General features: G+C 33.5%; 1 protein-coding gene across 2 annotated transcripts; it reads left to right on the top strand.

Moving 5' to 3' along the window:
* The first annotated feature begins 2,751 nt into the window (after positions 1-2,751).
* On the top strand, positions 2,752-8,393 carry LOC140827817 (probable pectate lyase 8). Of its 2 annotated transcripts, XM_073190664.1 has the most exons (7): positions 2,753-2,970; positions 3,168-3,221; positions 4,919-4,987; positions 6,863-7,505; positions 7,595-7,698; positions 7,790-7,928; positions 8,011-8,393. In XM_073190664.1, exons 1-7 carry the CDS (start codon positions 2,888-2,890, stop codon positions 8,236-8,238), a joined length of 1,320 nt encoding a protein of 439 aa, XP_073046765.1. In that variant the 5' UTR covers positions 2,753-2,887; the 3' UTR covers positions 8,239-8,393. The 2 variants fall into 2 exon arrangements, with proteins under 2 accessions (XP_073046766.1, XP_073046765.1); XM_073190665.1 differs by lacking the exon at positions 4,919-4,987 and having other exon boundaries at positions 2,752-2,970.
* The last annotated feature ends 6,675 nt before the right edge of the window (positions 8,394-15,068 follow it).

Here is a 15,068-nt window from a genome sequence, read left to right on the forward strand (position 1 = left end):
TATGTACTCAATATCAAAAATTTTGAGAAATACTTTCGAAAAAAGTTGCTGATAAAATAAATAACTTATTTCAAATTTCAATGTTCTTCTGATCACGATGATTTTGATTTTCTCATATATTATTTTCAAATTTTACTATATTATATTACATCAAAATTATGTCACCGCTTCATATCTTATACTTTAATATTTTGATTTCTTAAATTAAATTAATTTATTCTTTTCTATCATTGTTTCCAAAAATTTGATCCAATATTTAGACTTGACATTAGCCTAGAATTGTGGTTCTTTGTCATGCTCTTGTCCGAAAAAATAAGCATCTTGTTCGGCTAAAATTAATAGAGTTAGAGACGAACAGATATGAACAACTGTTTGCTTTTTGAGTAAGTCTCATGTGAGATAGTCTCACAAATCTTTATCTGCGAGACGAATCAACACTATCGATATTCACAATAAAAGTAATACTCTTAGCATAAAAAGTAATACTTTTTTATGGATAACCAAATAAGAGATATGTCTCATAAAATACAACCAGTGAGACCGTTTCACACAAGTTTTTGCCCTATTTTTTTTTCCCTTAATTTTTTGCATAAATTTTATATTTTTAAGTGAAATATAATAATAAAAACTATATATATATTTTTTTATTTTCGTGGAGCTACATAAAATTAATTTTTTTCTCACTTCTTGCTATATATGAGAACTCGAATAAGACATCAGTATCTGGAACCATACTCCAAACATTAAAATTTAATTTTGGAGCAATTCAAGTAATTCCCATATCTCTAAATTCAATCTGAATTAAAAAAAATATTTAAATATTTTTCCCTCAATTTATGGCGTAAGCGACATTTTCCACCAAAAGAAGAAACTAATAATATATTAAATTATAAATTAATTAATTACAATATAGGATAAGTCTATACAAATACGCCTGCATTAAATTCGGATCTCTTCATAATTTCCAGCTTGGGTTGTTAATATAAATTCGGTGCTCATATAGATGTGCACGGTAGGTATATATATATATATATATATATATATATATATATATATATATATATATATATATATATATATATATATATATATATAACTTTTTAGATTTGGGTCGACAAAATATAAATTTTTTTTAGAATTATCTACTTTAATACAACCCCACGTGTCGGTGAGGGGAGCCTCAATAGAGGTTTGGAACAATGAATATTCATAAGAAAATATATAAAACTCTAATTCAATTAATGATTCACTAATTTGCTTTCTAGAAAATTATAATATATATATATATATATATATATATATATATATATATATATATATATATATATATATATATATATATATATATATATATATATATATATATATATATATATATATATATATATATATCACCTCACTGATTTACATTTAGATATATACGTATATCATTTAAGAGTGTTGTAAGATGCAAATTCACGAGGAAAATTACATTATTTGTCATGTAGTTTGTATGTTTTATTGTCCGATTGTCAGTCAATTTATTGTCTAATCTACTAATTTGAAACTTTTTCGGATTTTATTTTCATCATAGTGCTGTCGTGACATTAAAAAATAATTATGTGTCGAAAAATATTGATGTGGCGATTGATTCAGCGAAAAACCTGAAACTTACTTAAATACAACATTAGGACATGATTTACTAGCATTTAGCGCGAAAATTAGCGGAAACATTTACAACAAAAATTAGACATTCCAAATGACGCGAAGTCTTGTCGGAACTTTCATTAGGAAAAAAGAGGAATACTAAAACTTTCATTAAAAAAAAAAAGATAATACATTGTCTCTATTCTTTCAACTCATTTACTTTCCTCCCTAAAATTTCAAATGCGTCGATTAATCATTCACGTCGAAAATATTACTTTTTTGTCGAAAATATTACTTCAACGGTGGAAGGTGGGCTTTTTGGAACCTCTATTTTGTCTTTTAATTTTTAAAATAAAATATTTTAAATTTATTTAAATGCATATATTGTTCATCAACATAATAATTATAAAACATGTAAAACGCTGCATTGAATATAGATAATATAAATAAAGAAGCTAACCATTGGGTTGAAGAAGGTAACTCACTTTTCTTTGGATAATTTAGTGGGTCTATAGTAAGACGGTCTCACGAATCTTTATCTCATATATTCACAATAAAAAATAATACTCTTAGCATAAAAAGTAATACTTTTTCATTGATGACTCAAATAAGAGATCCGTCTCACAAAATACGACCCGTGAGACCGTCTCACACAAGTTTTTGTCCAGATAATTTGCATCCCCTGTTTTTGTAAAAATTCAAAAAAGCCAAAATCTCGATAAAAAGATTAATAGATATAATCCTATATTTTTTATCACATAAACTCTCATGAAACGATTTCACTGGTTAATTTTGTGAGACATATATCTTATTTGAGTCACATAAAAATTACTTATCATACCAAAAATATTAACTTTTTTTTATTGTAAACATGATTTAGTTGATCTGTCTCACAAAAAATACTCGTGAAAACGTCTCACAAAAAAATCTATTAAATTTTTTTATATATCAAACATATTAATATCCGTACAAATAAAGTAAATGTGCGTACAGCTTAGAAATCCTGTATTTTACAAAATGTTGGTATTTGCCAATATTACTTGATGGAAACACTGTTAACCGACGGATAATAAATGTACTAGACAGTTACTTAACGGCCGTTAAATCTAACGTCTGCTGAGCCTCACTCGCAGTCTATAAAAGCGTTGGAGCCGTTAACATTGGCGTCGCTCTTCATCTTCCTCCTCTCCGCATCTCTGCTCCATTCACACAGTTAACACACACACACACACACAGCAACATAAACGGTGTCGTTTCAGCAATGTGGTCTTCCAGGAGATGCCTGTGTTCTCTACTTCTTCTCGGGTTACTCGCCGGAGCTATGGCTAGTGTCCCGATATTGAGGTATGTTTTCGCAAGAAATATATTATTTTTCTCGATTTCTCCAAGTTACCACCGGAATTCCGCGAAATTATGTCACATTTATGTGGTTTTTTTTATTTGAGCGATTTTGTTCAAGTTTCACGGATTTTTCATCGGATTAAGTTGAGAAGTTACCTGCATTTTCTCTGAAATGCTTGAATTTACATTTATGAGTGCAGTTCTGAGGAAAACGGGGAGCTTCAGAGCTCCACAGCCTCAACAATGGCGGCAAGGTCAGTAAATTCTCTTAAAATCTCCACCGTCGAGGTTTCTGTCTTTCACACACATCGAACTTCACTCGTTGGATCTCGTTGAATTATGGTTCTTCTGTTTGACCAAGTCAATCCTGGCCGTTGAGACGCGACGTCACGTCAAATCTAAACCGTTTGTTGCGTATGTGCTGATAAATTCACCTTTGACACATTAGTTTAAATTCCGAAACCACCCTTGATGCTACTCATGGCCAAATTGCGATCGCACAACCATTGTGCGAATTCCTCTTTGTAAAACCGAGATTCGGATCCTCTGCTGCGTTGAAAACACATCTCACCAGATGATCGACTGATATTTCATTTCTTACACAAGATGATCGACTGATATCTCGTTTCATCAACAAATTTTAAATTTATTTGACATTATATATAAAATCCACAAGATGATCAGCTCGGCACCTGCTGCTGTGTTTTTAACACAGCAGATGATCCAATCCAATAAAATCGACAGTCTTTTTAAATTCTATGTTTTTATATCACAAATTTGAAATATTATTTAGAATTCTTCCACCAAACTTAAAACTCACGGTAACTTCATTACATGATATCGGTTCGTTCATATTTCAACTTCAAAATATTATTGATACTACCTGAAATTGTATCTATTCATGATAAAAAGGGTATGGGTACATTGGAAATTTCACATGGATAATGTCCAAAAGAAGTCATTAGTTTTCAACAGTTGGGAAGATTGTATCTATCGGTCATCGGTGTATGTATATATATATATATATCTATATAATATATATAGATATATATATATGGGCGGGCAATCAGCCCCTCCCCTCCCCTGAGGTGGTTGGCTATGTGATGTGTTTAATTTTGTAGAACACCCCATGTGAAATTACAAACAACACCTTCCCACATTTATTTCGGAGGTGCTTTTCTGATTAATTGAATTTTTTAAAGAAAAATAAATTTTTATATCTTCCAAATAAAATAAAATAAATCCTGCTATAGTAAATAATTAGCTCACCTCAACTTTCTCATCCTTTTAAATTAAATTGTTTAAAATCAAAAAGTAAACCAATTATTTATTTTTCATCAATCACAAAAAAAAAAACCTCATTTAATTACAATATTGAAACCTAGAACATTACTTAAAGTTAAAAAGGTGGTCTTGTGACAAATGGAGAAGAATTTTCGGAGTAATGTAAATATGCACGTACGAGCATTGTCGTCAGTGGCGGAGTCAAGAATCCGATTATATCCAGATTAGAATTTTAAACTCTAAAATCTTTTAATATTTAAAATTGATCTGCTCGGGCTAATATCAAATTTATCCAAAATTTACATATAAATTTTTTAAAATTTTGTTGGACCAGCCCGGGTGAAAAGTACTGTGGCTCCGTCCCTGATTGTCGCGATAACAGATCTTATGTATATCGTTTTTTAACTTTGTTTATGTTATTTCGGGAGTGTATTTCTGCGTCATATCGAAAATTCTTGGCCTTTTGAATCTCTAGTGCATGGGGTAGATTTCCATGCGAATATGCCCTCTAGTACATTATCTGCCTATTTTTGTTATGTTGTGTTAAACATATATATATATATATATATATATATATATGTATGTATATATATACATATATATATATATATATACACATCAGTCGGTGAATTTATCAAATATTGATTTTGCAATACGAATTTTTCAGTTTGGATGAGGAAGCTTTGAATGAACATGCAATGGATGACCCAGAAGAAGTTGCGAGATCTGTTGAAATGTGGGGTACTTTTACTTATTTAAAGAATTCTTGAATTTCCCCATTTTGTGCATTTATTAGCATACCAAATTTAAATAACTTTTTTCGTCGAGTAAAAAAAATTAAAATTTTCGCCGATGATTTATAATTGATCTGACATATCTTAAATCTGAGACAATGTTTCAAGTTCGAGAGTCAATTATATCAAACTTTTCGCTCAACTAAAAAAAGATATTAAATTTTTTTATATATCTTTTCAGATATCAAATATTTTAGTTGCATTAAATTTAATTTAAGTAACGTTCCTTTATCATCATTAAATTAAAAATTAATTTTTGTTTGGGTTCATGTTACTTATATAAAATAAAAATATATTACTGACATCACATAGTATATCTTATAATTGTTTCCAGTATTTTCTTAAGCATATAATAAAAATATCTTGAAATTAACATAAATAACATTATTTCTGTCATATTAATGACAATTGAATCATGCGGGTCATTGTAAGGTCCCGTATACGTTCCATTGTCGAGTTAATGCACATGCCTATCACCTTAGATCCGTGTTTTGCGCTATTTAATTATAAATAAAAATAATAATAATAATAATATTTTTTGGCACATTTTTGTGTGTATATATGTGTTTTAAATTGGTTACAATATATATTTTTCATATATTTAATTTAATATTTATTTATATTGTTTTTAGGGTTATAGACTTTATAGTTTGATTAGGAGAATTTTTTAGAAAAATTCTCAATAAATGATATAGATTAGCTAGGATCGAAATCGAAAATATGTTTCAATCAAATTCTTATTTCCTAGTCCTTATAGCGTTATAATCGATTTATTTATAACACGCGATGTAAAATCAGGGACGGAGCTAGGATATATCATAGATGAGTTCAAACTCTTAAAAATTTATATATAATTTTCTGAAATATTTAAATTTACCCTTTCTCACCCCATTTCCCTTTTTGTTCAAAATATAGATTCTACTATACTTATGACAAAAATTTGTGTGAGACGGTCTCACAGGTCGTATTTTTGTGAGACGGATCTCTTATTTGGTTCATCCATGAAAGATATTACTTTTTATGCTAAAAGTAATATTACTTTGTAGTGTGAATATCAGTAGGATTGACCCGTTTAACAGATAAAGATTCGTGAGATCGTCTAACAAAAAACTTACTTTATATTTATTATAAATTTACTAATGTTGGATCATAAATGGAAATCTCTACCTAAAATAAAATTAAAAAATAATAATAAGATATTAATGTAACCATTATTTTAGCTTTTTTATTTGATTCTATCATGTGTGTGATCCAACAAAAAGTTAGCAAAGGAATGTGAAAGCTTTAAGTTGTGATTGGTGGGAAAGTGAGGTTATCATGACACGCTGTCATGCATGAGATGTAGGTATGGTCATGTGATTGCATCATCCATGTATGCCTAATCCACGACAAATCAAGTGCCTCCAATCTTACTCCTGTCTTCTTTGCTAAACTAATAATATAAAAATGATGATTTGTCCGACATCAAAGTTTTAAATGTTGGATAAGATTTTGGGTTCGAGATCTAATTATAAATCTCCATTAGAAAAAAACTAATAATATAGGTGAATTTTATAGTTTGACCGGGATAATGTTGAAAAGAAGAGAGAAAATAACGGTTTTGGTCTATTAACTCGTCTCATTTTGGGTTGTAATTATTCACTAAATTGTCAAATTTTAGTTTTAATGCATTGAATTTTTTTAATTTTGGGCTAGTTTAATCAAATTGTCGACGTGGTGTTGAATATGTAAAAAAATTTCGGCACGATCTCGACATTTTCTGGTGAAGGAGAACATTGAGTGAATGTTAATGCTATCAAATATTTTGAATGTGTTAGGGCAACGCATAACAGTACGATGAGGAGGAAACTAGGATATTTCTCATGCGTGACGGGCAACCCCATCGATGACTGCTGGCGTTGCGACAACAAGTGGCAGTTGAACCGCAAGCGACTCGCGGACTGTGGGATTGGTTTTGGGCGAAATGCGATAGGTGGTCGTGATGGAGAATTCTATGTGGTAACAGACCCTGGTGACGATAACCCCGTAAACCCTAGACCGGGCACTCTACGCCATGCTGTTATACAGGATGAGCCTCTGTGGATCATATTCAAGCGCGACATGGTCATAACATTGAAGCAAGAACTCATCATGAATAGTTTCAAGACGATCGATGGTCGTGGGGTAAACGTGCATATTGCAAATGGAGGGTGCATTACAATCCAGTTTGTCACGAATGTCATCATCCACGGCCTCCATATCCACGACTGTAGGCCGACTGGGAACGCCATGGTGAGGAGCTCCCCTTCGCATTATGGATGGAGGACTATGGCGGATGGCGATGCGATTTCAATCTTTGGCTCCAGTCACATCTGGGTTGATCACAATTCGCTCTCCAACTGCGCTGACGGGCTTGTTGATGCTGTTATGGGATCCACTTCTATTACCATTTCGAACAACTATTTCACCCACCATAATGAGGTATATGTATTGTCTGTTGCCTTGTTATACATTTGCTTCTGTTTTTTGGTACTAAACGAGACATTATTTGTTTTATGTCGCTGAAACAGGTGATTTTGTTGGGTCATAGTGATTCTTATATGAGAGACAAGCAAATGCAGGCAACGATCGCGTATAATCATTTCGGGGAAGGCCTTATCCAGAGAATGCCTAGGTGAATTTATACTCGAATTCTTTCGTGTGAGTATTATGACTTATGCAGGCATATGATCACTCAAATTTCTTGAAATTTATTGAAACTTCAGGTGCAGACATGGATACTTCCATGTGGTGAACAATGACTACACTCATTGGGAGATGTACGCCATCGGCGGAAGTGCAAATCCTACCATCAACAGCCAAGGGAACCGATACCTCGCCCCGGTCAACCCTTTTGCGAAAGAGGTACAAAAACTGTTCTGATGTTACAAATTAAACAAACCGTGCTATTAGTAAAGAAACTCATCTGCTCGATCATTATTTTCAGGTGACAAAACGGGTCGACACACCCAAGGGTAGATGGAAGGGATGGAACTGGAGATCGGAGGGTGACCTTTTGCTCAATGGAGCTTTTTTTACACCCTCTGGAGCTGGGGCTGGAGCTCATGCCAGCTATGCTAGGGCTTCAAGCTTAGGGGCTAAATCTTCCTCCATGGTTGGATCTATTACATATGGTGCTGGTGCCCTCGCCTGCCGTTCAGGCCGCCAGTGCTAACAGCTCTAGCTATTTTCCGTTTTCTTTTATGATATTCCATTTTTACTACTTCTAAGAAGTACCTTGTATCCCCATATTTCATATCCTATTGTTTGTGTATCATCCATTATTCGAATCGGTAAATGAACATTTCGCGAAAGGGCAACAGTTCTCGAGATCATTGTCTTTTGCATTCAAGTGTAACCATTCTTCCACGACCTCGGCCTGTCCGGTTGGAAGAAAATCTGCGTGCTATGGAAGCGGAAGCGGAAGCGTTGCGTTGTTCAAGATTTCTATAGAAATTATATGATTTTGTGATTTGTTTCTTTTACAGTCCTTGAATCATACATACAACCTATAAATAGTGTGTGAAATGTGAAAGTTGAGTCGAAACTTTTGTGATAGAATATCTTAGGATGGTAAGGTTTATGTCCATCTTAATTTTCTTCTAATGTTTTTATTTTTCCTTTATCTTTTGTCTATGAAAGCAATCTTTTGCTATTTAAATTGAAAAACTGAGAATCATCCTTGAAAAACCAGTGATCATATGCATACAAATAAGTTGTATTGTATATAATATTTTTTTGGGTGATAGGTAAAATAATATTACCGAAAATATTGTTAAAATACTTTTCCACAAAAATTTTATCGAAAACGTCAATAAGTTGTCATTTCTAAAATTTATGATTCAAGATATTACTCTGCACAACCCATATAATATAATAAAGAATAAATACAAAATTTTCACACACACATATATATATTTACACAATTTTGATATGTTGTCAATCTACCGTACTCACTATTGAGGTGTCATTTACCTATTGGACGTAAAATTTTGACATGCTTCATCACATCCAATAAGTGAGTGTCATCTCACATCAAATACCCTCTCCCATTAGTTTTGACATTTTCCCGCTTCATTCTTTCGTTTTTTTCCTTTCTCCTTATACCTAAACCTTTTCCAAGGTTTGATGAATTTGCTCGAATATATCTCTGACCTTATGTTCCCTTTATTAGGTCAGGAATGTATTTAAGTCAGTTTTTCAAATATTAGGGACGATTTTAATACACAAAACAGAAGAACTGAATCGAAAAAAGGTTTAAACAAGAGGGACGAAAATGAGTTTTTTCCTTGTTTAATGGATAAGATTTATTATTTATATATAATATTGTGTTGATTAAAACATGTCAAAAGATAATTAAAGACAAAAAGTGGAACAAATTTAAATCGAGTACAGCGACCTCCGCTGCTTCAGTTGCCGGAGTTGCTTTCATTAAATTATATGATCCAAAAAATGAATATGAAAGAAATTTTCATTATCTACTTTATGGCATTTATGATAATTGATGAAATAATATATTTTCCTAAAAAAAGTAACTCGCAAATTGCTAAGTTTTTTGTACATGACTTATTGAGAGTGACACATTGAAATTTTTCCTTGGGAAGTATCTCGAAAATATACCTTTTTTTTCCTAAAAAAAATATGTATTCCCACGTTAAAATTAGTCATAAATTGTTAAATAAAATATTCAATTTTCAAATGATTTCCAAGCATATATATATATATATTTATATTATTGGGTGCAATAATTGTCCTTGTTTGGTAGAGCAATCGAACCGTAGTGCTTGAGCTGCTGTGCGGTTTAAAAGATTTGAGTTGCACCATTACTACTAGCTATAGCTTTTGGTAAAGCAGCAAGCGCTCGGTCCTACAATTGGTATCAGAGCTAAAGTCACGGGTTCGATTCCCATTGATTGCAAGGAGTGCAATTATTGGGAGAGAGATTGTTGGGTGCAATAATTGTCCTTGCTTGGTAGAGCAATCGAACCGTGGTGCTTGAGCTGCTGTGCGGTTTAAAAGATTTGAGTTCCACCATTACTACTGGCTATAGCTTTTGGTATATATATATATATATATATATAAAATTTTGATATGCTTCACACCTACCGTGCGCACCTATGTGAGGTGTCACTCACCCATTGAATGTGATGAAATATAGAAAAATTGTGCATCCAATGAGTGAGTGACACCTAATCGGTGCTCATATAGATGTACACGATAGGTGTGTAGCATATTAAAACTAATATATATATATACTAAAACTTGTCACATGAATATATTGACACCTTACCTAACCTTAAGATAAAGGGTTTAATTTTATGTAAGAACCTAAGATTTGGATACACATGACACAATTTATGCTATGACATAAAAATGTAAATATTGATAAGTTAGAACATAACTTAGATTTTTCTTGACAAATTCATATGGGAAAAAAAAGAGATCAAAATGCAGCGCCTGAACAATAGTATAGTTTAAAATATTTGAGTTGTTTCGTCACCATCAGCTATAGATTTTGACAAATCTACAAATATTCAATTTCCTACGTTTTATAATATATTTTTTTATCAGTATAAACACGACTGTCCTCGAATTGATTTTGATATTTTAATGTAATAAATGGGAAAAATGCTAGTAGAAGATACATCTTTGCATGTGATATTATTGGTGTCCATAGAGCATGTGACCCACCCATTTTTAATATTTTATTTGGTATTCAATGTAAAAACATTTTTGGGGCCATCCCTTAAATGGATTAATCGGATAGCCACATGCATAGGCCATGTTATATGTTGTGTATCTATTTCAAATCGCAGCTGTCACATTTAATTAAGACTAAGGTCATTTAATATGGTCGAACTACGTACTACTTTATTGTCGTGACGTATTTGTCCAAAACATAGTATCCACATTCCTATTTGTTAGTTAAGTAATTAATTAATTAGATAACATAAAAAGTAAATGAGATATGTAATTTTATTTTTATGTTTTGTTAATCTGTCAAGTTATTTCAGTTTTAATTAGCTGTTTTTGTGCGTTACTCTAATAGACGCTCACGTATGTGCTGTGACATTCATAAAAAAGACTAAATTGCCACAAATTCAAAGATACGTGATTAAGATTTTTTTTTTTTTGGGTAATATAGAAGGTCAAATGATGGATGCATGTGTCACCAAAACACTAAGAAGTGGATTGTAGGTGTGTGTGTGTGCAACTACCGGAAGTTAGAAGACAGTTGGGAACGGTTGGCCAGCTCAAGATCTGTTCGGAAACTAACTGGCAGAGGCTACACGTATATGTGGATAAGGGAATTTCACAGCATGCAAGGAAATCAATTCTAGCTCTGAGAAACCAAAAAAAAATACACAAGTGTAGCAAAAGAAGAAGAGAGTGTATGTTCTTGAGTGATAGGAAAAATACTTTTGCTCGGATAGGAAGAACTCTTGTATCTTGTACACTCAAGTGTGGTGAATAATATTTGGTTTGTTCCTCTCGTGGACGTAGGTCGATGACCGAACCACGTAATCTCTCGTGTTTGCGTGAGTTGTGCCAAAAGAGTTACATTCTTGTGTGTGCTGATAACGTGATCAATCAGTGAATATTCTAACAAGTGGCGCCGTCTGTGGGAATCGAAACCACGAATCAAAATTTTCGCAAAATGGGATCCATGAAGTTTGATGTAGAAAAGTTCACCGGAAAGAATGATTTCTCACTGTGGAGAATCAAGATGCAAGTCGTTCTCGTGCAGCAAGGGCTGAATGAAGCCTTGAAAAAGAAAGAAGAAATGTCAGCCATCGTAGGTGATGATATCTGTAATGCCCGGTTACTCGTACAAATGATTATAACGTGTTTATGTCGTTTAGTTTGTAGTTAATTACCTCATTAGATTTCACGTGATGAATGAAGTATCAATATTGAGATTGAACAAGACTCTTATATTGTTCATGGTGTATTGAGAATGAATATATGTCAAAATAGTGATAGTAAGATGTGTACATAGAAATAGTGTAATGGAAGTTGAGGGAAATGAGATGTAAATATGGTAGTTCGTACGGGTCTTAGCATAATGAATTGAATATTGATCCAAATTGAGTGAGGCCATAACCATTAGAAAGCTAAGATATAATGCTACAACTTTCAAGTTTTGAGTTTTGTCCAAATCATTGTGGAAGACAAGCCAAAAGCGCCTCGAAGTGTGTCATGTTTACCGTCATTCCTTCATTGACACATGTTAGGAGAATGGGCATAACCTTTTACTCAGACCTCCAAATGACCTGAAATTTGGGGAGCTTAAAGCCAAGACATAGGGCTACAACTTTGTAGTTTACAACATTTCCAGATTATGAAGGGAAGAGCCGTTTCTGGAGCGATTTCTGATGCCTCAGTGTGCAGAGCCGAAACTGGCTCGCCCTAGCGGTCAAAAATGTCCGCCCTAGCGAGCCTGTGCGGAAATAAAATGTATAGGGCCGAAACTTGCTCGCCCTAGCGGTCAAAAGTGTCCGCCCTAGCGAACCTGTGCAGAAACAAAAAATGTGTAGGACCGAGATTTACTCGCTCTAGCGGTAAAAAGCGTCCGCCCTAGCGAACCTGCTGTATAAAAAGATAAGTATCGACTTTCTAAACCATTTCCATCAGCTTCCTTCCTTTATTCTTCAGCAAAACACGAAATAAATCAAGAAAACTTCCTCCCAAAGCTCCCTTCTTCCTTTCCTTCAACATTTTGAAGATAAATCTTAGTTCTACATCACTAGAACATCATAGAGGTGTAAGTTTTCTTCCTTTTTAGTTATCCTACATGTATAGGAGTGATTTTCAGCTAGTTTATACAATAGTGACTGAATTATTGGTATATTTGACAGTATAGGAGCGTGAAACACCGTCTCAAACCAGTGTTCTTAAGCTTGGACTGTAAGTTGGCATGTTCTTGAAGTAATACATGAGTAATATTATGAATTTCAAATGCATCTCATTGTCTATTGATATATGTACATTGTTAGTATGTTTATTGATGAAAACATAGCACCATATTCCATTGTTATGTATTAAATATGTAAGGAACTCATGAATATTGATGATGGGTGCTATGTCATGAACAAGAACATGAACATGAAAAGAAAATGATTGATTTACATGATATAGAGCTTGTTGACATCATGGGTGGTTTTAAGTCCACCAAAGCTATTGGCCAATATATGTTCATGGGGCGTGGGGATGCCAAAGGTTGCTCCCTGACGTCCAACACAGTAGTAGCTATATAATAAAGCAAGCACGATAGTACAGGTCAACTAATGAGGCTCAAGTACAAAAATGAACATTGAATATATGCTACGGTATGACATGTTTTTAAGATTCATTGTTGATCACGACTTGATATGTATGTTCCTTCGATGCATGATGATACGTACAAGTGCCAACTTATTGAGTTTATAAACTCACGTAGCTCATGTATTACAGGATCAGGTAGTGAAGATGCGTAGGATGCCGGTTCGCCAATGGATGCTAGTGACGTGCCTCACCTCGACAAGAACCGGGCTTCTTATTGTATAGCTTCCGCATATGCATTATAATGAATTGAATGTCAGGGTTTGAAACAAGTTTTACAATGTTTATGTCTAGAGGTATGATGGTACATAATAGGTTTGTGTGTAAGAATACGATTATATATATATGGGTTGATGTTGTTGCTTGAGTTGAGTTTGTGTCTATGTATATATGAATGTTGTTGCTTGGTTTGGGCTTATACAAAATATAGGGATATCATGCCAAAATTTTTACAAACCGTCAAAGTGATGCCCCTTGTTTGATTTGATTCATAATATAGTTATATCATTCAAACCTTATTTTGATTATGGTAATTATGCTAAGTATAGAGTAAGGGTGTGACAATATCATTGCTAAAGCCCAGAGTGCTATAATATTGTGTCTTGGAGATAAACCACTGAGAGAAGTGGCCAAAGAAAGGACTGCTTCTGCTATGTGGTTGAAACTTGAAAAGTTATACATGACAAATTCCTTGGCCAACCGCTTGTATATGAAACAAAGACTCTACTCCTTCAAGATTATGGACGACAAGAATCTTGGAGACCAAATTGATGAGTTTACAAAGATTCTTGATGATCTCGAAAACCTTGAACTAAAGTTAGAAGATGAAGACAAGGCTTTGATTTTGTTGAATTCCCTGCCGAAGAACTTCGAGAATTTCAAGGATACAATGTTGTATGGAAGAGAATCATCCATTACACTTGTAGAAGTTCAGGCTGCACTAAACGCCAAGGAACTTCAAAGGAAACTCCAAAATGAAGAAATCCAAGGTGAAGGACTCTATGTTCGGGGAAGACCAGAAAGAAGAAACCACAAGCCTAATCTAAAGGGCAGATCGAGACCGAAAAGCCAAACAAAATACAAGTGTTTTCATTGTCATAAAGAAGGACACTTCAAGAGGAACTGCCCTGAAAGAAAGTACAGACCACATGAGAAACCAACGGGGACGGAGAGGCAACAGTAGTATTGGATAAGTATGAAGAAGCTGAAGCACTTGTTGTCACTAATCAAGAGTCAGAGAATGAATGTATTTTAGATTCCGGTTGTTCATTCCATATGTGCCCCACAAAATCGTGGTTTGAACACCTTAGTGACTCAGAGGAAGGCCTTGTTCTCTTGCGAAATAATAAGTCATGCCAGGTAAAAGGAATTGGGTCCATAAGATTGAGAATGTATGATGGGGTGTTCAGACTTTTACATAAAGTCATATTTGTACCAGAACTCAAGAGAAACCTAATATCTTTGGGAACTCTCGAATCACAAGGATACTCCTTCAAATCTGATGCAGGAACTATTAAAGTCTCAAGTAAACAACTTGTAGTGATGAAAGCAGTCAGGAAAAATTCATTATACATTCTACAAGCAAATACAGTGATAGGATCTTCATCAGCCGTCCATAGGAGTGAAGATGCAACAAAATTATGGCATATGAGACTTGGTCATGTGGGTTTAAAAGGATTGACT

The sequence above is a fragment of the Primulina eburnea genome, chromosome 3 (genome assembly GCF_022965805.1).
Source record: "Primulina eburnea isolate SZY01 chromosome 3, ASM2296580v1, whole genome shotgun sequence".
NCBI lineage: Eukaryota > Viridiplantae > Streptophyta > Magnoliopsida > Lamiales > Gesneriaceae > Primulina > Primulina eburnea.

What these genes read in the sequence shown, in the direction of transcription:
- LOC140827817 (XM_073190664.1), top strand. Translation starts at nt 2,888, where the DNA reads ATGTGGTCTTCCAGGAGATGCCTGTGTTCTCTACTTCTTCTCGGGTTA. An exon ending in GTTGCGAGATCTGTTGAAAT is followed by an intron (nt 4,988 to 6,862) that starts GTGGGGTACTTT and finishes TGAATGTGTTAG; the next exon opens with GGCAACGCATAACAGTACGA. An exon ending in ATTTCACCCACCATAATGAG is followed by an intron (nt 7,506 to 7,594) that starts GTATATGTATTG and finishes TCGCTGAAACAG; the next exon opens with GTGATTTTGTTGGGTCATAG.